General features: G+C 44.2%; 1 protein-coding gene across 2 annotated transcripts in view; it reads left to right on the top strand.

The window, feature by feature from the left end:
* Window positions 1-22967, top strand: part of LOC139558461 (ubiquitin-conjugating enzyme E2 E2-like) — a 52836-nt gene that overhangs the window by 20227 nt on the left and 9642 nt on the right. For both annotated transcript variants that reach the window (XR_011671585.1, XM_071373614.1), the window contains exons 4-5: window positions 14663-14795; window positions 19967-20114. Coding sequence is in view for 1 of the 2 variants with exons in the window: in XM_071373614.1 (XP_071229715.1) it covers window positions 14663-14795; window positions 19967-20114 (281 nt within the window). In the remaining variant the exon portion in view is untranslated. The remainder of the gene's footprint in view (window positions 1-14662; window positions 14796-19966; window positions 20115-22967) is intronic.

Genomic DNA, 22967 nt, shown 5'->3' with positions numbered 1-22967 from the left:
CTTCCCCACTGGCTTTAACAGCCAATATCTCAACACAGCGACAAACACACAGCAAGAGGACTAAGGCTGTCCTGGCTGGGCGTCTCTCTCTATATCTGCCTCTGTTGTTGTTACAGCAGTACTCAACTAACCAGTTGTGAGGGGAAATGGACAGAGGCGTGCTGCCTCCCGCCCGAGCAATGCCAGCAACGTCCCTGTACTGTGTACATACCCGATAATGTTATTGACATGATACATGGCTCCTGGAGGGCAGAACAAGCTGGAGGGAAGGCAGGGTATGGATGGATCAAATATATAAATCTGTACCTGTCACATACTTCGTAAACAACAGGTGAAGACTAACAGTCAAACACTTAGTTCCGGGTCCTTTCAAACAATGCAGAGAAAGATACAAATAAATAAATAGAAGTAGTGACACAAGGAATAAATAAAAGAGTGAATAACTAATAAAAAATAACGAGGCTATATACAGGGAGTACCAGTACCGAGTCGATGTGATAAAATGATGGTGATAAAATGGTCAGGTCTGTTTTCTTAGTGGATTGAGGTCAAAACTGACATGTGGTTTCAGCAATAGTGCTCAGAGGTTCTGAATGCACCCAGGCTACTTGTATCCATGTATACCTGTATACCCCACAAGACATGCCACCATAGGTCTCTTCACGATCCCAGAGTCCAGAACAGACTATGGGAGGGGCACAGTACTACATAGAGCCATGGCTACATGGAACTCTATTCCACATCAGGTAACTGATGCAAGCAGTAGAATCAGATTTAAAAAACAGATAACAATACACATTATGGAACAGCGGGGACTGTGAAGAGACACACACACATGCACATACACACATACACATGATAAGACACACACTCTACACACACGTACACATGGATTTTCTATTGTAGATATGTGGTAGTAGAGTAGTGGCCTGAGGGAACACACTTAATGTGTTGTGAAAAGTGTTATGAAAGGTCATGTCATGTTGTATATAACTGCCTTAATGTTCCCATTGTCATAATAAATACAAATACAACTGCTGCATAATAATAAACCTCACAGTGGTACTCAGTCATATAGTAGAAATAGACTTCACAGCGTTACTCAGTCATACTGTAGAAATAGACTTCACAGCGTTACTCAGTCATACTGTAGAAATAGACTTCACAGTGTTACTCAGTCATACTGTAGAAATAGACTTCACAGTGTTACTCAGTCATACTGTAGAAATAGACTTCACAGTGTTACTCAGTCATACAGTAGAAATAGACGTCACAGCGTTACTCAGTCATACTGTAGAAATAGACTTCACAGCGTTACTCAGTCATACTGTAGAAATAGACTTCACAGCGTTACTCAGTCATACTGTAGAAATAGACTTCACAGTGTTACTCAGTCATACTGTAGAAATAGACTTCACAGTGTTACTCAGTCATACTGTAGAAATAGACTTCACAGTGTTACTCAGTCATACTGTAGAAATAGACTTCACAGTGTTACTCACTGATACTGAAGAAATATACTTCAGTGTCACTCAGTCATACTGTAGAAAGACTTCACAGTGTTACTCAGTCGTACTGTAGAAATAGACTTCCGTGTTACTCAGTCGTACTGTAGACATAGACTTCACAGTGTTACTCAGTCATACTGTAGAAATAGTCTTCACAGTGGTACTCAGTCATAGAGTAGAAATAGACTTCACAGTGGTACTCAGTCGTACTGTAGGAATAGACTTCACAGTGGTACTCAGTCATAGAGTAGAAATAGACTTCACAGCGTTACTCAGTTGTACTGTAGACATAGACTTCACAGTGGTACTCAGTCATACTGTAGACATAGACTTCACAGTGGTACTCAGTCATAGAGTAGAAATAGACTTCACAGCGTTACTCAGTTGTACTGTAGACATAGACTTCACAGTGGTACTCAGTCGTACTGTTGAAATAGACTTCACAGCGTTACTCAGTCGTACTGTAGAAATAGACTTCACAGTGTTACTCAGTCATACTGTGGAAATAGACTTCACAGTGTTACTCAGTCATACTGTAGAAATAGACTTCACAGTGTTACTCAGTCATACTGTAGAAATAGACTTCACGGTGTTACTCAGTCATACTGTAGAAATAGACTTCACAGTGTTACTCAGTCATACTGAAGAAATAGACTTCACAGTGTTACTCACTCATACTGTAGAAATAGGCTTCACAGTGCTACTCAGTCGTACTGTAGAAATAGACTTCACAGTGATACGCAGTCGTACTGTAGATGTAAGGATGGCCGCTGGTTGAGATGAGAAGCAGGTACAGGGAGTGAACATTTAATAGCAACGGACATGGAAAAGGACAGGACAGCGTCTGGACAAGAACACATAACGACATTAATGCTGACACAGGGAACAAATGGGGGGCAGACAGTTATAGGCGGGGCAATCAACAAAGGGAAGGAGTCCAGGTGAGTCCAATAAGCGCTGCTGCGCATAATGATGGTGACAGGTGTGCATAATGAAGGGCAGCCTGGCACCCTCGAGCGCCAGAGAGGGAGAGCGGGAGCAGGCGTGACAGTAGAAATAGACTTCACAGTGTTACCCAGTCATACTGTAGAAATAGACTTCACAGTGTTACTCAGTCATACTGTAGAAATAGACTTCAGAGTGTTACTCAGTCATACTATAGAAAAAGACTTCACAGTGTTACTCAGTCATACTGTAGAAATAGACTTCACAGTGTTACTCAGTCATACTGTAGAAATAGACTTCACAGTGTTACTCAGTCATACTGTAGAAGTAGACTTCACAGTGTTACTCAGTCATACTGTAGAAATAGACTTCACAGTGTTACTCACTGATACTGAAGAAATATACTTCAGTGTCACTCAGTCATACTGTAGAAAGACTTCACAGTGTTACTCAGTCGTACTGTAGAAATAGACTTCACAGTGTTACTCACTCATACTGTAGAAATAGACTTCACAGTGTTACTCACTCATACTGTAGAAACAGACTTCACAGTGTTACTCAGTTGTACTGTAGAAATAGACTTCACAGTGGTACTCGATCATATTGTAGACATAGACTTCACAGTGGTACTCAGTCGTACTGTAGAAATAGACTTCACAGTGTTACTCACTCATACTGTAGAAATAGACTTCACAGTGTTACTCATTCATACTGTAGAAACAGACTTCACAGTGTTACTCAGTTGTACTGTAGAAATAGACTTCACAGTGGTACTCGATCATACTGTAGACATAGACTTCACAGTGGTACTCAGTCATACTGTAGAAATAGACTTCACAGTGTTACTCAGTCATACTGTAGAAATAGACTTCACAGTGTTACTCAGTCATACTGTAGAAATAGACTTCACAGTGTTACTCAGTCATACTGTAGAAATAGACTTCACAGTGGTACTCAGTCATACTGTAGACATAGACTTCAGTGTTACTCAGTCGTACTGTAGAAATAGACTTCACAGTGTTACTCAGTCATACTGTAGAAATAGACTTCACAGTGTTACTCAGTCATACTATAGAAAAAGACTTCACAGTGTTACTCAGTCGTACTGTAGAAATAGACTTCAGTGTTATTCAGTCGTACTGTAGAAATAGACTTCACAGTGGTACTCAGTCATACAGTAGAAATAGACTTCACAGTGTTACTCAGTCGTACTGTAGAAATATACTTCACAGTGTTACTCAGTCATACTGTAGAAATAGACTTCACAGTGTTACTCAGTCGTACTGTAGAAATAGACTTCACAGTGTTACTCAGTCATACTGTAGAAATAGACTTCACAGTGTTACTCAGTCATACTGTAGAAATAGACTTCACAGTGTTACTCAGTCGTACTGTAGAAATAGACTTCACAGTGTTACTCAGTCGTACTGTAGAAATATACTTCAGTGTTACTCAGTCATACTGTAGAAAAAGACTTCACAGTGTTACTCAGTCATACTGTAGAAATATACTTCAGTGTTACTCAGTCATACTGTAGAAAAAGACTTCAGTTTTACTCAGTCGTACTGTAGAAATAGACTTCAGTGTTACTCAGTCATACTGTAGAAATAGACTTCAGTGTTACTCAGTCGTACTGTAGAAATAGACTTCACAGTGTTACTCAGTCGTACTGTAGAAATAGACTTCACAGTGTTACTCAGTCGTACTGTAGAAATAGACTTCAGTGTTACTCAGTCATACTGTAGAAATAGACTAAACAGCATTCTCCAGATCACCCTGTAATGTACTCCAGTCAGCAGACATAATGCCAGAGAATCAGTGGAAATGATGATGATGTTCTTATTGCGCTACAGTATCTGATCTCTTCCTCCCAGATACTACTGGCTGCTCCAGCCTCTCGTGCTGCTTTGCCCTCTAACATGAAGAAAGACACTCATTTGAATGGAGAGCAATGTTTCAAGGCACTGTAGTTCTGCATTGCTGAGTGTCCGGACTCCGGACAGAGGTCACTTTTCCACCAGCTGCAGCTGTATTCAACCTATGGGAGACATTCCTACCAGGACACACACACACCAGGGTGGAAAATGCTAGGATCCTCTCTAGTCTCAGGTCTCATTCTCATGAGACCGCCCTCCTCCACACTGTAAATGGCTGTTTCATTGTCTACATGCCTGCCTAGGTTTAGCTTTCCAGCTGACGTGGCTGTGACAGGAGTCAATACCCGGGCTGTTGAATTCTTAATGTGCCCTTTATGCTGCTACACTTCCCCTTTAAACCCCAGTAACCCTTAGTGGGCCTATCTCTCCTTTTATCTCTGGGCTGTTTCAGGAGGAGGAGGAGGGGAGGGGGGGACAGGTGTAATACTGTTTTAAGAGCAGTGTAAATCAGTGGTGGGTTACTCTTTTTCAAAGTGCTCCTCTCCTTCCTTCATCCTCTCCTTCTTTCAACCTCTGATTCTTTCTTCCTCTCCTTCCTCATCTCCTTTCTTCCTCCTGTCCTTCTTCCTTCCTCATCTCCTTCCTTCCTACCTCATCTCCTTCTTCCTTCCTCATGTCCTTCCTTCCTCCTCTCTTTCTTTCCCCTCCTTCTTTCCTCCTCTCCTTCTTTCCTCCTCTCCTTTCTTCTTTCCTTCCTTCCTCCTCTCCTTCCTTCCTCCTCTCATTCTTTCCTTCTCTCCTTTCCTCCTCTCCTTCTTTCTACCTCTCCTTCTTTCCACCTCTCCTTCCTCCTCTCCGTCTCCTCCGCTCCGAGGCTTTGTTAATAAAAGTGGTAACACTACTTAAAGCTGACAGGTGTAAATTGTTTTTAAGCATTATGCATTATGAGCATGTACAATCACATATATTGTCAAATGTCTGTGGCCTGGGTCCTCCAGTCACTGAGAGGCTCAGGTTGTATCTGCTGCTCGTGTGTATTAACTGTAAACAGTGAAATGTTGTCACCCGGACAAATGGCTTCCAATGCAAACACTGGCATGGGTGGGATTCTATTACAATTCTGGCACGGAGTCCAGCGTAGACACACACATGCCCATGGCCTTGCTCCACTCACAAAGACAGGATATCAGCTTCCTGCCAGGGCTTTGATTTTCATTTCAGGTGGCTCTCCTCCTGCCCTTTCACAGCTGCCACTGAGAGGGAGAACAGAGGAAACGTGGGGAATCTCTGTGTTCAGGGTTCTCCCAACCCCGTCTCCTCAGGGACCAGCAGCCATTTCACATATTTAATCTATTTCAGTGCCAGCATACCTAATTCAACTTGTCAACTAATCATCAAGCCCTGGAATAGCTCAAATAAGTGGAATGGCAAGAGGGTTTGGGAATACAGGACAACTCAATCTAGATGAGAGTGAGAGAAGCTCTTCAAACTCAATCTGGTACAGTTTTGAGAAAGAAAGGTTGTCGAAGAGCGGATGGTCAGGCGTCACAGGACAGAGACTGTGTGTCGTTTGCAGGCAGGTATCGCAATAGCACTGTTGTGAAATCAATGCTCTCAGTGCAGTGTAATTAATACAGCCATTATCACTATAGGCAAGAAAGAGATGGTTTATTTATACCACAACAAGTGTAACTGGTGGGATTCTTGCCACAGACTTCTCGTATGCGAAGCCATTAGACCAAGAGGATATCCTCAAGGCCAAAGGTCCTTTAAAAACATTTATTTTTTACAGTTGCGAGGTTTTGCCTGTGGAAACTGATTCATGCACACACAGAAGGCAGCTTTGTACAAAACATCTATGTGAAAATGATATATCCTGCTGCAGCAACAAAAAATACATGAACTGTCTTTGTTAAAGGAAGATATTGGAGTCTACTTTTTGTGCGAATCTCGAAACCTACCCTATTTTTCAGTCACTAGGGAAAACTAATCAAAAGCTAAGCCACCATTTTTTTACGTGTTTATTATGTATTTGTTTATTTATTTGTCTAGAAAGGGACAGTAATCAGAAGCTAAGTCCTTGTTGACTAATTAGTGAGAGGTAACAAGCTCCTCTGGAAATTCTCACAACCACTGAGTCGGCAGGTCTTATGCTGCCATCTCTCGCCCCTCACACACACACACACACACACACACACACACACACACACACACACACACACACACACACACACACACACACACACACACACACACACACACACACACACACACACACACACACACACACACACACACACACACACACACATTGCTGTGTGTGCACAGTGTGGAGATAAGATAAGAGATAAACACCACCCTTTCACCCAGTCCTTCTCCTTGGGATCTGTGAACAACCAGAGGGGCCAGTTCTTGCATATTATTGCTTTGTTTCATGCACTCCTATTTATTTTGTCTTGCCTGGCTGTATCACTCCTTGAGTGTTGCAGTTAAAGCCATTCATTGCTTGTAGCATACAATTTAAGACAGAGATTTCACTGCTTCCCTTAATTTAATGTTACCTCCCTCGCCCCAAAGTGCTTTGCCTGCTGACTGGACTGCAAGGGATAGCAGTTTTTAGAGGTGAGGAAAGGTTTCTTCTAAGTACACAGAAGGTGTAAACCAGTGGAGGCTGGTGGGAGGAGCTATAGGAGGACGGGCTCATTGTAATTGCTGGAATGGAATAAATGGAGGGTAGTTAAACCTGGTTTCCATATATGTGATGTGTTTGATAACGTTCCATTTATTCCATTCCAGCCATTACAATGAGCCTGTCCTCCTATAGCTCCTCCCACCAGCCTCCACTGGTGTAAACTGCAGAGTTACTTGATGTATTGTTGCTTGACTGGAATGCTGACTGACTGCTACCCTCCTCTTTATCTCTCTGAGAGATAAGGCTCTAGTCTCCCCCTCAAAGAAGATTCAATCTTTCGCTCTCAGTTTTTGAAGATAAAAAGACGTTAAGATAAAAGCCATGACGATACCACCAGGACTGGTCTGATTTGGGACGAAAACAGGAACAGAAGTTAGCAGGAATCATGACTTTGGCCACGGGCTCACAAGGCTGGCTTTGCTCTCACTGATGTGATGCTGCCAAGGAACACTTCTATGTCGTTTTTACAATGGCTGTTTTTGGAAGTGTGTGTGTGAAATTGAAAAATATATGGATTGCTATTGAGTCTCCTGGCAGTCTCCTTACAGATCAATGTGTCTGTCTCCACGCGTCCGCTCAGCTCTAAACCCTAGTGACCCTGGTCCACCCTGTCTGCCCCTCTCAGCCTCTAACTGATCCTCACGCTCTATAGTTAAATTGGAGGTCAGACACACAGTTCTGCTCCAATTGATCCCTCTTCCTCTCAGACTGCGTGAGTGCGTGTGTGTGCATACTTGCGTGCGCACTTGTGTGTCTTGACATAATCTCCTGCTCGCCTCTCTTTCTTCTCTCTCTCTCTCCATCTTCCTCTGACTCCCACTGTCCTCTCCTCTCTCTGCACTCTGTTTTATTGCTCACTGTTAGTGTTTTAACACCTACTACACAAGTCATGTTAATGAATTACCTGTAAGGTGCAGTAATGGCAACATGAGAGGTTATCATCACTCAAGTGATCACTGGGGAAGCTTGGGAAGCAGGGTATTAACCTGGACTGGACTGAGACCGTTGTGTCTTGTCCATTTATTTACAGAGCAGTGAAGTATTCGGAGAGTGGTAATAGGTTACGGTAGCTAGGGAGTTGTTGCTGCATGTTTGTAAACATAACGCAGACGACAGAGACAGAAATAGAGAGACATAGACAGACTTTCTTTCCATGTCATTCAGGGAAGGAGCAGGAGGAGAATACGAAGGTTGATGGTTATGAAGCTTGTGACTGCACTGTGAGAGATAGCTGATTAGGGGCTAGATTCAACCCGATTGCCTTGAAAACGTACATAGCGGACAAAATGCAATGTTCCCATGTTTGCAAAGACCACATTCATTGTAAACCCTGTATATGTCGGCTCAATGGGAAATTACCTTTAAATGTCTAGATCTTGTCATACCAAATAATTCACAAACCAAAATAGTTGATTTCATCCCCTTCTGATGATTGAAGTTGAGAATATTCTCTTTATATGGGGGTAAGTTGAGTAAGCATGGGTAGCATGTAGGCCTAATGCATTGCTTGCTGTCTGGCTGATACTATCAGCAATATGTACCTAATCAAGTTGTCACTTGATTTCCACATGATCTGTTCATAATAATTCAATTGATGGATGTCATATAAGTGGAAGTTATGAACCAAATTACAAACCATTGATGCGTGACTATTAGCAATTCAGTATTTATTCCAGTCATGGAACACACACAGTCACACACATACTCCAGGGATGGGTTGCTAGGCGATGGGGCCGAAGACAATGGGGACACAATTGGTTTACCGCTCATTGAAAGGTCAGAGGGCATCGAATCTTTCTTTCTCCCTCCTCCCAGCCTGTATGTTGCTCCTGATGAAAGTGTGCATTGTGAGCATTTAGCTGGCCAAACGAGGACACACAAAGACCAGTACCAAGCGAACACAGGCCTTTTAGCTGGAAGGAACAAAACACTGAAAAGAGCTTTTCTGTCTGAGGGATTTGGGTATTTTCCCCTCTTTCTGAGCCTTTAACAGTGGAGTATTCCACGAGACCTCAATGAGACTCAATGACTGTGTTGCTGATTGTTCACTATAACGATCCTGTGTGTGTGTGTGCGTGTGCGTGCGTGCGTGCGCTGGTGACTGGTTACTTATAGTCCTCAGGAGCCCCCTAGACCTGCTGTAACTGAAGCGTTGTCTGTTGGCATTTATGAGCACAATAAAAGCCGATGTAATCAATTCACGTTGACCAGTCAATAATAATCACATTGGTGGTTCTCCCTTTGATGATGATTGACATCACAGAGATCAGTGTAGAAACATGGAATCTGAGTAATGGAATTCCAATCTGAATTGACATTTAATAGGATAAACCAGGTCAAAGGTCATATGGCGACCACAGGGATGATTGTGGTTGAACCACAACTGATCAGGTCACGGTTAAAATTAAGGTTAATATCCATTAATCAATGTGTTAGTGAAACAAGGTGAGAGAAGAGGAGATGAGAGTGTGTGTGGGGGGGTAGAGGAGAGGAGAGTGGTCAATGACGTGTATGGATGGGTTTGGCAATGTGTCTCTGTGCTGCGGTAGCTAGCTGGTACAGTATCATCTATCCACAGGCAGGTATAATCCAGTTAGCCCATAATCTGGAATGGGAGGGATTAGCTTTACATGGTGGAGTATAAGTACATGGTAATACTACTGTACTCCCATTGTCTGTCTGTCTGTCTGTCTGTCTGTCTGTCTGTCTGTCTGTCTGTCTGTCTGTCTGTCTGTCTGTCTGTCATCCTTTCTCTCTCTCTCTCTCTCCCTCGATCTCTAGTATGGAGTTATGCAGGGTAAGCACTCAGGATATGCTCCTTAGTGAGTTGTTGTTCCCTAGTGATTTGTTGACATCCATGCAGTACCCTTGGGCCTGAAACATACAATACTTCACTTATATAATGAGTCACTCCGTGAAATGGGAAATTACCAAATCCATATTATGGCAAGAACAGCTCAAATAAGCAAAGAGAAACAACAGTCCATCATTACTTTAAGACATGAAGGTCAGTCAATGCGGAAAATTTCAAGAACTTTGAACGTTTCTTCAAGTGCAGTCGCAAAACCAATCAAGCGCTATGATGAAACTGGCTCTCATGAGGACCGCCACAGGAAAGAAAGACCCAGAGTTACTTCTGCTGCAGTGAATAAGTTCATTAGAGTTAACTGCACCTCAGACCGGAGCTCAAATAAATGCTTCACAGAGTTCCAGTAACAGGCACATCTCAACATCAACTGTTCAGAGGAGACTGTGTGAATCAGGCCTTCGTGGTCAAATGGCTGCAAAGAAACCACTACTAAAGGACACCAATAAGAAGAAAATACTTGTTTGGGCCAAGAAACATGAGCAATGGACGTTGGACCGGTGATGTTGTGGGGGTGCTTTGCTGGTGACACTGTAAGTGATTTATTTAGAATTCAAGGCACACTTAACCAGCATGGCTACCACAGCATTCTGCAGCAATACGCCATCCCATCTGGTTTGCGCTTAGTGGGACTATCATTTGTTTTTCAACAGGATAATGACCCAACACACCTCCAAGCTGTGTAAGGGCTATTTGACCAAGAAGGAGAGTGATGGAGTGCTGCATCAGATGACCTGGCCTCCACAATCACCCGACCTCAACCCAATTGAGATGGTTTGGGATTAGTTGGACTGCAGAGTGAAGGAAAAGCACCCAACAAGTGCTCAGCATATGTGGGAACTCCTTCACAACTGTTGGAAAAACATTCCAGGTGAAGCTGGTTGAGAGAATGCCAAGAGTGTTCAAAGCTGTCATCAAGGCAAAGGGTGGCTACATTGAAGTATCTAAAATCTAAAATATCTTTTGATTTGTTTAACACTATCTTGGTTACTACATGATTCCATATGTGTTATTTCATAGTTTTGATGTCTTTACAATTATTTTACAATGTAGAAAATAGTAAAAATAAAGAAAAACCCTTGAATGAGTAGGTGTTCTAAAACCTTTGACTAGTACTGTACATCGGATGGTGCCCTCATTGATCGTATCCCAGCTGTCACGTGTGCCCCCTCTCCAGCCTCTAGGTCACCAAGCTGCTGATTATTGCGCACACTTGTCACCATTGTCACGCACATCAGCGCCTCATGACACTCACCTGGACTCTGTTGGTCAATTTCTTCAACAAATGATCAGGTCTATATAATTATCAAACATACATTAGTAATGGAAAGGAAACACAGACTCTTTGTTTAAGTATTAAAATGATCCTTTAGTAATACAATTGTAGGCAGAATTTGGTACAGAGTACAGTATATGATAGTTCTCTCCAGGTTCTGCAAAATGTCTAAGACATCCTGTAACTCATATAGCCTCTCCCAGTCCTCCTTTCGTGAGTTTCCCTGGTAACAACATTTTAATACATCTAACCTCTCCCTGACAGCAGCAACCATCTTGTCAGCAATTAAATGCTCAGCAGGGGGTTTGACCGAAACTTGACCTTTCATCACAAGTATAGGGTCATAACAAGGTGAATGAGTCCAAGCATCTTCTGACAGGTGGCTGTTTTCATCAGGCCTGCGGTAGCCTTGTGTTCTCATATAACCAGTCGTATTAACAGAACCTCAGATAGCCAGGTGGTGCCCAGACAGGATGAGTATGTATGAACGTAGGCGGTTTCCGCCTTCTGATAATGTCTGAAGGGCACAACACTCAAAACAGGTGTTAATACACACACAGAGGTCTCTTAGAAGAGGAGACCTTACAGTTTATCATAACACAATTTATTAACCCTTTAAAAGGTATGAGGCCTTGGTTTAACCCTCTTCAACTCCATCACAGTACCTGCCCTATTTATGTCATTCCCTTTGGTTCCTTCCCCAGGTGTTGTTTGTGTTTCAGTTTGTCTGTGCGTTGATCGTGTTTCTTGTTATGTTTCGTTCATTCATTAAATGTATTCACTCCCTGAACTTGCTTCCCAACTCCCAGCGCACACGTTACACCCGCTTATAAATATCTGGGCATCTGGATTGAGAGGATAAGCAGAGGATAAGTTCATTAGAGTTACCAGCCTCAGAAATTGCAGCCCAATTAAATGCTTCTCTGTGTGTGTGTGTGTGTGTGTGTGTGTGTGTGTGTGTGTGTGTGTGTGTGTGTGTGTGTGTGTGTGTGTGTGTGTGTGTGTGTGTGTGTGTGTGTGTGTGTGTGTGTGTGTGTGTGTGTGTGTGTGTGTGTGTGTGTGTGTGTGTGTGTGTTTCGTGTGTGTTTCGTGTATAAGGGTGTTTGTGCGTGCGTGTGTATGTGTTCAACAGGAGAGGTAGTGGTGTCAGGGATATCCTCTGTCATATAATACCTCCCTCTGACTGACTGGGACATCTCCTCTATCCACACTGCTACCAGTGTCAGACTGGGACATCTCCTCTATCCACACTGCTACCAGTGTCAGTCTGGGACATCTCCTCTATCCACACTGCTACCAGTGTCAGTCTGGGACATCTCCTCTATCCACACTGCTACCAGTGTCAGTCTGGGACATCTCCTCTATCCACACTGCTACCAGTGTCAGTCTGGGACATCTCTCTATCCACACTGCTACCAGTGTCAGTCTGGGACATCTCTCTATCCCCATGCTACCAGTGTCAGTCTGGGACATCTCCTCTATCCACACTGCTACCAGTGTCAGTCTGGGACATCTCTTCTATCCACAGTGCTACCAGTGTAAGTGTCCAAACTCTCGAGACGTCTGCGATAGTTCTTGTTTCTTTGCATGTGATGCCCAGCTGCCGCCTGAGTAAAAATAGTTTTCAGGAAGAGCCGTGGGAGGTGAGGGAGGATGGGTGAGGGAGGAAGAATCTTGGGGGGGGGGTTATGGTTAGGGGGAGACTGTGATGGTGTGGGTGTGGGGGAGAGAGGGGCAGGGGGAGAAGGTAGGGAGGAGTGAGGGATGAGGAAGCCTTGGTAGAGGGAGTTGATGAACAGAGAGGGAAAAGACTGTGTCTTTATGACACTAATATTACATCATCAACCGTCTCCGATGTCACTGAGGCCTGTTTCTCCACCATTATGCTTTTATGTGTGGTGAGGCTTTTACTACCCATCACAGTGGCAGAGTGAGGACCGGTGATTAAACACATTGATGGAGTACAGTAGTTTGTTATGCTACTGGATAGGGAAACCAGTAGTTCCACAAGCCTGGGTTAGAAATGGGTGTCGCTGGTGGTGCTCTAAACATATCCAGATGCGGTCTGTAGCCTATATATAGACTTACTGTGGGAAGAGAGGGGAGAAAATAACTATTTTGGCCAACCATAACAGGACTAGTAGAGAGTGCCATGTAAAACGTCTGTCTCAACCACCGATAGTGATGGGTTGATTTGACCCACAAACATAGATCTCTCCTTAACCATTCAGTCATGTTGGGCAACAACAGGCTAGAGCGTGACGAGGTCCAGAACTTTTTACTACTGCCTAACTGTCTGTCTCCTGGAGGCACACCTCTCTCCCTTTCATTCTCCTCCCCCTATCTCTCCCTCTCATTCTCCTCCCCCTATCTCTCCCTCTCATTCTCCCCTCCGCCTCTCTCTCCCTCTCATTCTCCCCTCCGCCTCTCTCTCCCTCTCATTCTCCCCTCCCCCTCTCCCCCCCCCCCCCGCCCTCTCTCTCATTCCCTCCTCCCGCCCTCAGACTATTTACAGTACATGGACCAGAATGTGTCATCACTGGCAAAAGAGAGAGAATTCTCCTTTCTAAGCTTGTTTCCTGTCCAAACTGAGCTAGACAGAAAATACAGAGGCCTACCTCTTTACTGCAGGCTACCATTTCACATGAATGGCTTTAGTGATACTCTCACTCGCGTTGCATTAATGCCTCCCCTCTCGATCTCTTTCTCTCTTTCTACTGCTTTGCCCCCCTCTCTCTCCCCGTCTCTCCCTTTCTCTCTGTCTCTCTTCCAGCCGCTCTCTCTCCTTTAACCCTTCTCTCTCTCTACTTGTCTCTTCCTCTCTCTCGCTCCCACTCCCCCTCTTCTCTAAGTGATGAAAGTAAGAGTGGTATAAGACAACAGAGGTGTGTCTGGCCTGATTCCATTGGGAAAATAGGATTAGATGATCTGTTTTCTCCACTGTGTGTAGTAGGAGGCAATGTAACAATTAAGCTCGGCAGCAGCCAGCTGCTATCGTCTACACTGTAGTTGTCATGTACTACAGGGAGGGCAATCTGCCACTGTGTGCGGCAATGAGAGAGCGAGAGAGAGAGACTGTATATAGACATAATATGGCATAAATGTCTTTATTCTTTTGGAACTTCTGTGAGTGTAATGTTTACTGTTCATTTGTATTGGTTATTTCACTTTTGTTTATTATCTACTTCAATTCAGTTATCTGTGAATTGAAATTGATCTTGTAGATAGATAACTGCTTACAGATGCAATCTCTCTTATTTACATGGGCACATATCTGGGAATGAATATGGAGTTATACAGAATAGATTGAATAGCAGATTGGATGGTTGATAATAGGAGAGACCTCCTGGCTTCCACCTACCTCTCTCTATCTTTCACAACACACGAACACACACTCCTGAATCAGGAATTGAGTAACAGGATTAAAATGTAATTTCCTGCTATCTAAATACATTCTGTATACTGAATTTCTTTATTTTTTCTACCGTGCCATTGCAGTGCGGGTCCAAAAGGAGACAACATCTATGAGTGGAGATCCACCATCCTGGGACCACCAGGCTCTGTGTACGAGGGAGGAGTCTTCTTCCTAGATATCGCATTCACACCAGACTACCCCTTCAAACCACCCAAGGTATACACACACACACACACACACACACACACACACACACACACACACACACACACACACACACACACACACACACACACACACACACACACACACACACACTGGTATGTATGCTAGACTAGTGCTTGCTCAGGAGCCCATGTTGACGGATTCTGTTTATTTGTATTTTTGATTTGGGCCTTGGGTTAGGCTTTCAGGGCTTGAAATACTAAACATCTGCACGGCACCGGCTATTTTAGAGACAAACATTTACAAGTGCATCAATGGCGCCTCTGAAACACAAATAGACAAGTACATATTTATTTTTAGCGCGTATTTAAGGATGTTTCCCATGTGTTCCGTTCTAGTTTTTAAATCATGATCACTGGGATACTCCAAAATAGTGCTGTCCAACCCTCTTCGTGGAGATCTACTGTCCTGTAGGTTTTCAGTCCAACCCTAATTTAGCGTATCTGATTCAGCTAGATAAGGTCTTGTTGAGCAGCTAATTAGTAGAATCAGGTGTGTTAAATTAGGGTTGGACTGAAAACCCACAGGACGATACATCTCCAGGAAGAGGGTTGGACTGAAAACTCACAGGACGGTAGATCTCCAGGAAGAGGGTTGGGCTGAAAACCCACAGGACGGTAGATCTCCAGGAAGAGGGTTGGGCTGAAAACCCACAGGATGGTAGATCTCCAGGAAGAGGGTTGGGCAGCCCTGCTCTAAAAAGATATCTGGCTTGCCTTGGAGAAGATATTTTGAGAGCTGGAAGGTTTTGAAATAACTTTGGACTAGGAGCATGTTGAGCAACAAAACAACGATTTGAATAGAAGAAAATTACAACTGACTGAGAGAAAAGCTGGTAAATACAGTCTCTCAGCTCTGTTCACTGGAGTACTGGACACACCTGCAGCCCCCGCAAAGCGGGGAGGTCCACCAGCTCTGGAGGCTCATACACCTGTCATTGATATTTTATTTAATAAATAATTTTGACAGTAACCCTCCAAAAAGTCCTTCATCAACCTTTTTAATGTCCATATGTACTAGGATGCTAATTGTTTGTTCCTTGGGCTTCAGGAATGGGACTGAAAAATTTAAAATCAAATCAAAGTTTATTTGTCACGTGCGCTGAATACAACAGTTGTCAACCTTACAGTGAAATGCTTACTTACAGGCTCTAACCAATAGTGCAAAAAATATATTAGGTGAACAATAGGTAAGTAAAGAAATAAAACAACAGTAAAAATACAGGCTATATACAGTAGTGAGGCTATAAAAGTAGCGAGGCTACATACAGACACCGGTTAGTCAGGCTGATTGAGGTAGTATGTACATGTAGATATGGTTAAGGTGACTATGCATATATGATGAACAGAGAGTAGCAGTAGCGTAAAAGAGGGGTTGGTGGGTGGCGGGACACAATGCAGACAGCCTGGTTAGCCAATGTGCGGGATCACTGGTTGGTCGGCCCAATTGAGGTAGTATGTACATGAATGTATAGTTAAAGTGACTATGCATATATGATAAACAGAGAGTAGCAGCAGCATAAAAGAGGGGTTGGGGGGGACAATGCAATGCAAATTGTCCGGGTAGCCATTTGATTACCTGTTCAGGAGTCTTATGGCTTGGGGGTAAAAACTGTTGAGAAGCCTTTTTGTCCTAGACCTGGCACTCCGGTACCGCTTGCCATGCGGTAGTAGAGAGAACAGTCTATGACTGGGGTGGCTGGGGTCTTTGACCATTTTTAGAGCCTTCCTCTGACACCGCCTGGTGTAGAGGTCCTGGATGGCAAGTAGCTTAGCCCCAGTGATGTACTGGGCCGTACGCACTACCCTCTGTAGTGCATTGCGGTCAGAGGCCAAGCAATTGCCGTACTAGACGGTGATGCAACCAGTCAGGATGCTCTCGAGGTTGCAGCTGTAGAATCTTTTGAGGATCTCAGGACCCATGCCAAATCTTTTTAGTTTCCTGAGGGGGAATAGGCTTTGTCGTGCCCTCTTCACGACTGTCTTGGTGTGTTTGGACCATGTTAGTTTGTTGTTGATGTGGACACCAAGGAATTTGAAGCTCTCAACCTGCTCCACTACAGCCCCGTCGATGAGAATGGAGGCATGCGCGGTCCTCCTTTTCCTGTAGTCCACAATCATCTCCTTAGTCTTGGTTACATTGAGGGATAGGTTGTTATTCTGGCACCACCCAGCCAGGTCTCTGACCTCCTCCCTATAGGCTGTCTCGTCATTGTCGGTGATCAGGCCTACCACTGTTGTGTCGTCTGCAAACTTAATGATGGTGTTGGACTCGTGCCTGGCCATGCAGTCGTGGGTGAACAGGAAGTACAGGAGGGGACTGAGCACGCACCCCTGGGGAGCTCCAGTGTTGAGGATCAGCGTGGCAGATGTGTTGCTACCTACCCTCACCACCTGGGGGCGGCCCGTCAGGAAGTCCAGGATCCAGTTGCAGAGGGAGGTGTTTAGTCCCAGGATCCTTAGCTTCGTGATGAGCTTCGAGGGTACTATGGTGTTGAACGCTGAGCTGTAGTCAATGAATAGCTTTCTCACATAAGTGTTCCTTTTGTCCAGGTGGGAAAGGGCAGTGTGGAGTGCAATAGAGATCGCATCATCTGTGGCAGGGCTTGCAAACTATTACAGACTACAAAGGGAAGCACAGCTGATTGAAAGTATGAGGGAATATCAGTGAACAAATGCCGTGGTCAAGGCTATGAATAAATGGAGTTTACTCAGGTGTTCAAAAGCTCATATCAGACTGAGAGCCTAATGCTTCGTAGGTAGTTCTTTCTGAGTTTTGGTTTAGAAAACGATCTCTCCGCAGAAACAACAGTTACAGGGATGGTGAAAACAGCTTGATTGCAGTGGCACCTTCAGGGAGTTCTTCAGCAGTTCTGTAACGTCTTGAGCCTCTCATTCTCCTTAATTGCCGGACTCAACACGATATGGAAAGAGGCTAACTGTATAGGAAGCTCTGGGGACAGATCGTCTGGATACTGGACAGTCAATCAATTGGCAGATGCAAACAGATTATTATCTTTAGCAGACAACAGTTCTTGAGGACATGAATAAAAAAAGTTGATACTTTCATACTGGTTAACCAGCGTTTGAGTTATGTGGTTGCAATATCAACAGTCCCTTTCCTCTGGTATACTGTATCTTGGCAACCATCATTCAAGACTAAATTTAAATTGTGTGCAGCGCAATGGACATATAATGTACAATGTCTCAGGAAAGACTCTGGGTTAGCAATACTCAGTATAGAAAATAGTCGGGCCCGCAACCTGGACCTACTGGCCGTAGGGGCCTGGACTCCGACCTTATGGTGGGGCCAGAGAATATGCGTTACGCCAGTGGCTATGTTCAGTGTTATTATTGAGGAAATACTCTATGCAGGTGCGTTGGTTGGGCGTCGACCGTGAGCGAGTTTAGTTTAGTGATTGCCTCAGGATGTGGGGCCTCTCACTCTGTCTGTCTCTATCTATCTACCACCTTTTCTCTTCTTTCTCTCTCTGTCTCTCTCTCCAACTGTCTCTTCCTTTCCTTGTCTCTCTCTCTCTTTCTCTCCATCTGTCTCTTCCGTTCCTTGTCTCTCTCTCTCTCTCTCGCTCTCTCCATCTGTCTCTTCCTTTCCTTGTCTCTCTCTCTCTCTTTCTCTCTCCATCTGTCTCTTCCTTTCCTTGTCTCTCTCTCTCTCTCTCTCTCTCTCTCTCTCTTTCTCTCTCTCTCTCTCTCTCTCTCTCTCGCTCTCTCCATCTGTCTCTTCCTTTCCTTGTCTCTCTCTCTCTCTTTCTCTCTCCATCTGTCTCTTCCTTTCCTTGTCTCTCTCTCTCTCTCTCTCTCCATCTGTCTCTTCCTTTCCTTGTCTCTCTCTCTCTCTCTCTCTCTCTCATCTGCCTCTTCCTTTCCTTGCTCTCTCTCTCTCTCCATCTGTCTCTTCCTTTCCTTGTCTCTCTCTCTCTCTCTCTCTCTCATCTGTCTCTTCCTCTCTCTCTCTCTCTCTCTCTCTCTCTCTCCATCTGTCTCTTCCTTTCCTTGTCTCTCTCTCTCTTTCTCTCTCCGTCTCTTCCTTTCCTTGTCTCTCTCTCTCTCTCTCTCTCTCTCTCTCTCTCTCTCTCTCTCTCTCTCTCTCTCTCTCTCTCTCTCTCTCTCTCTCTCCATCTGCCTCTTCCTTTCCTTGTCTCTCTCTCTCTCTCTCATCTGTCTCTTCCTTTCCTTGTCTCTCTCTCTCTCTCTCTCTCTCTCCATCTGTCTCTTCCTTTCCTTGTCTCTCTCTCTCTCTCTCTCTCTCTCTCTCTCCATCTGCCTCTTCCTTTCCTTCTCTCTCTCTCTCCATCTGTCTCTTCCTTTCCTTGTCTCTCTCTCTCTCTCTCTCTCTCTCTCTCTCTCTCTCTCTCTCTCTCTCTCTCTCTCCATCTGCCTCTTCCTTTCCTTGTCTCTCTCCATCTCTCTTCCTTTCCTTGTCTCTCTCTCTCTTTCTCTCTCCATTTGTCTCTTCCTTTCCTCGTTTCTCTCTTTCCTCTGCTGACTGAGGATGAACGGAAACATATCTGCTGCTCTAAGAGCCAGGCCTCCCGCTGGGTTCAGGCTGTGAACAGGGCTGCAGACATACAGGCAGGCAGGCAGACAGATAGACAGACAGACACACACACACACACAAACACACACACTCCTATATCTGCTGTCTGAGAACAGGGTACACAAACACCACAGACTAGACTAGCAGATCCCCTCCACACCTTGGGATAGCCTGGGAGCACAGTTATGGAGCACAGTTTCCACAAGCAGGCCAGCATGGTTAGTCACTCATGAAGTGGTTGAGAGAGAGTGAGTCAGCTAGGGAGATAGAGGGGGAGAGTGTGATTGAGTCAAAGGGTGCTTCTCCAATGTCACTCCCACTCTGATCCCTCCACTGTTCAGGCAGGCAGCCCAGAGGTCAGAGGTGGCTCCCTAATGATGTTTAGTCTCTTGTCTTCCTAATGTTTCGCTCCACTTCTTCTATGTTACTGACACAAAGAGATGCTCAGCTCCCGAAGGACTGGAAAAAGCACATAAACCACAGGGTGCATTGATCTAGAGAAACTTTGTTGTAACCTAGGTGACGTTCCGTACCAGGATTTACCAGTGTAACATCAATGACAGTCGGGGTGTATTGATTTCTCGAGAAACGTTGTTGTTTCCTAGGTGACGTTCCGTACCAGGATCTACCACTGTAACATCAACAGTCAGGGTGTGATCTGTCTGGACATCCTGAAGGACAACTGGAGCCCCGCCCTCACCATCTCCAAGGTGCTGCTGTCCATCTGCTCCCTGCTCACTGACTGCAACCCTGGTGAGTGACACCCCTATCACCCAATCAGAGAGAGAGAGATTCTCTCTGAAAAATCGAGAGAAAAAAATCCTTTGCAGTATCATCAACAGCAGACTCCAACATTTCCTCAGTGAAAACAATGTCCTGAGCAAATGTCAAATTGGCTTCTGACCAAAATACAGTATGACAGAGCATGTATACACCCTGCACACCGTTATTGACAAACAAACAAAGCAAAACAGTCTTTTCATGCTTTATTGATTTCAAAAAAGCTTTTGACTCAATGTGGCATGAGGGTCTGCTATGCAAATTGATGGAAAGCGGTGTTGGGGGGAAACATGTACACAAGCAACATGTGTGCAGTTAAAATGGGCAATAAACATACAGATTTCTTTCCTTAGGGCCGTGGGGTGATACAGTACAGGGAGCTCCAAAAGTATTGGGACAGTAACATATTATTTTGTGCCCAATGGAAATGAATGGTAAATAGTGTATTGTGTCATTTTGGAGTCACTTTTATTGTAAATAAGAATAGAATATGTCTAAACACTTCTGATTAATGTGGATGCTACCATGATTACGAATAATCCTGAATGAATCGTGATGAGTGAGAAAGTTAGACGCACAAATATGTCATTTCTAAACGGTTCACCCGATATGGATGAACATACTCTCAAATGAAAGCTGACAGTCTACACTTTAAGCTCATAGTCATTGTATCATTTCAAATCCAAAGTTCTGGAGTACAGAGCCAAAACAACAACAAAAAATGTCACTGTCCCAATACTTTTGGAGCTCACTTTATATCAATGAATTAGCGAGGGCACTAGAACAGTCTGCAGCACCCGGCCTCACCCTACTGGACTCTGAAATCAAATGTCTACTGTTTGCAGATGAACTGGTGCTTCTGTCCCCAATTAAAGAGGGCCTACAGCAGCACTTAGATGTTCTACACAGATTCTGTCAGACTTGGGGCCTGACAGTGAATCTCAGTAAGACCAAAATAATGGTGTCCCAAAAAGGTCCAGTAGCCAGGACAACAAATACACATTCTGTCTAGACACTGTTGCCCTAGAGCACACAAAGAACTATACCTACCTCGGCCTAAACATCAACACCACAGGTAACTTGCACAAGGCTGTAAACGACCTAAGATACAAGGCAAGAAGGGCCTTCTACGCAATCAAAAGGAACATAAAACTCGACATCCCAATTAGGATCTGGCTGAAAATACTTCAATCAGTTATAGAGGCCATTGCCTTCTATGGTTGTGAGGTCTGGGGTCTGCTCACCAACAAAGAATGTACACAATGGGACAAACACCCAATTGAGACTGCATGCAGAATTCTGCAAAAATGTACTTTTTATACAATGCAAAACCCCAAACAATGCATGGAGAGCATAATTAGGACTATACTCGCTAGTTATCAAAATCCAGAAAAGTGCTGTTAAATTCTACAGTTACCTAAAAGGATGCGATGCCCACACATTCCACCACAAACCCTCACCTACGGAGAGATGAACCTAGAGAAGAGTCCCCTCAGCCAGCTGGTTCTGGGGCTCTGTTCACAAACACAAACAGACCCCACAGAACCCTAGGACAGCAACACAATTAGACACAACCAAATTATGAGAACGCAAAAAGAAAACTATTTTACACATGGGAAAGAATCAACCAGAAAACAGAGCAAATTGTAATGATATGTGGCCCTAAACAGAGAATACACAGTAGCAGAATACCTGACCACTGTTACTGACCCCAAATTAAGAAAATGCTTGACTATGTACAGACTCAGTGAGCATAGCCTTGCTATTTAGAGAGGCTGCCATAGGCAGAGAAGACGGGCTATGTGCCCTCTGCCCACAAAATGAGTTGGAAACTGAGCTGCACTTCCTAACCTCCTGCTAAATGTATGACCACATTAAAGATGCATATTTCCCACAGAACACACAGACCCACAAAATGTTACATGTACACATAATATAGATAAAACAATAATGTGATCCTTTAAAAATATAATAACAGGGCAATCGCTCAACCCTTCTCATAATCAGTCTGGTCATTATTTCTCCCCCAGGCCCCTCCCCCCAGGCTCCCTCCCACAGTGCATAGTGGGTTTGGAGCTGTCGCTGTGGACCATGAGTCTAAATGCCCTCCCCACTGCCTCCCCGCGACCAACTCCCCCTCCTCCCCTTCTCTCCCCTGAATGTGTCTTTATTCATGCGGTAGTAGGGGTCTAGAGGATCAATGGGATATTATGGGATATAGTTCATTAAAGAAGGAGAGAGCAGAATGACAGTTAATTAACCCTCGCAGGCTTAATAATTGTATATTTCCTGGCTGCCTGAGACGGGGTGTCACAAGGAGACCCTGTACGGTGCTCTGCAGCTCTAGTGTGTTTTCACCCCCGACCTGAGCTTGGCTCTGCTGGGGCTGTGGCCCCACTGCTGCTTACTCAACTTGCACAAGGAGCTCGGCAGGGGACCTGCCATTTGAATGATTCTGAGTGTTTAACCTCCCTGAATACACCCCAGGTCAGAGTACTGTGATGATGTGCTGTAAAGGGAATATGTCTCTGTCATCGTGCTTCACCCTGCTGTCCTGTATTACTAGACAAACCTGCTGTGAACACTTGATTTAGATCTCTAAATGTCATATATTTATGGAGTATCCTACTTCAGATAAACAAGGCTTGACGGCATGGCAAATTAATGGGTTTTTAAATGTGGGTTGTTAAAGGCTATTAAAATCAGAGTTAATGGTAGAAAATAGTGTATTTATCTAAGGAGTTGGGGTGACAGTTTCTCTGACTGTAGACAAACACCCAAATGGATGTGATGAAATGTGATTTAATGGTGGTTAAAATACTCTAA

The sequence above is a fragment of the Salvelinus alpinus genome, chromosome 29, assembly GCF_045679555.1.
Source record: "Salvelinus alpinus chromosome 29, SLU_Salpinus.1, whole genome shotgun sequence".
Lineage (NCBI taxonomy): Eukaryota > Metazoa > Chordata > Actinopteri > Salmoniformes > Salmonidae > Salvelinus > Salvelinus alpinus.
Note: the sequence above shows the minus strand (reverse complement) of the source record. Positions and strands in the feature narration are given on the sequence as shown.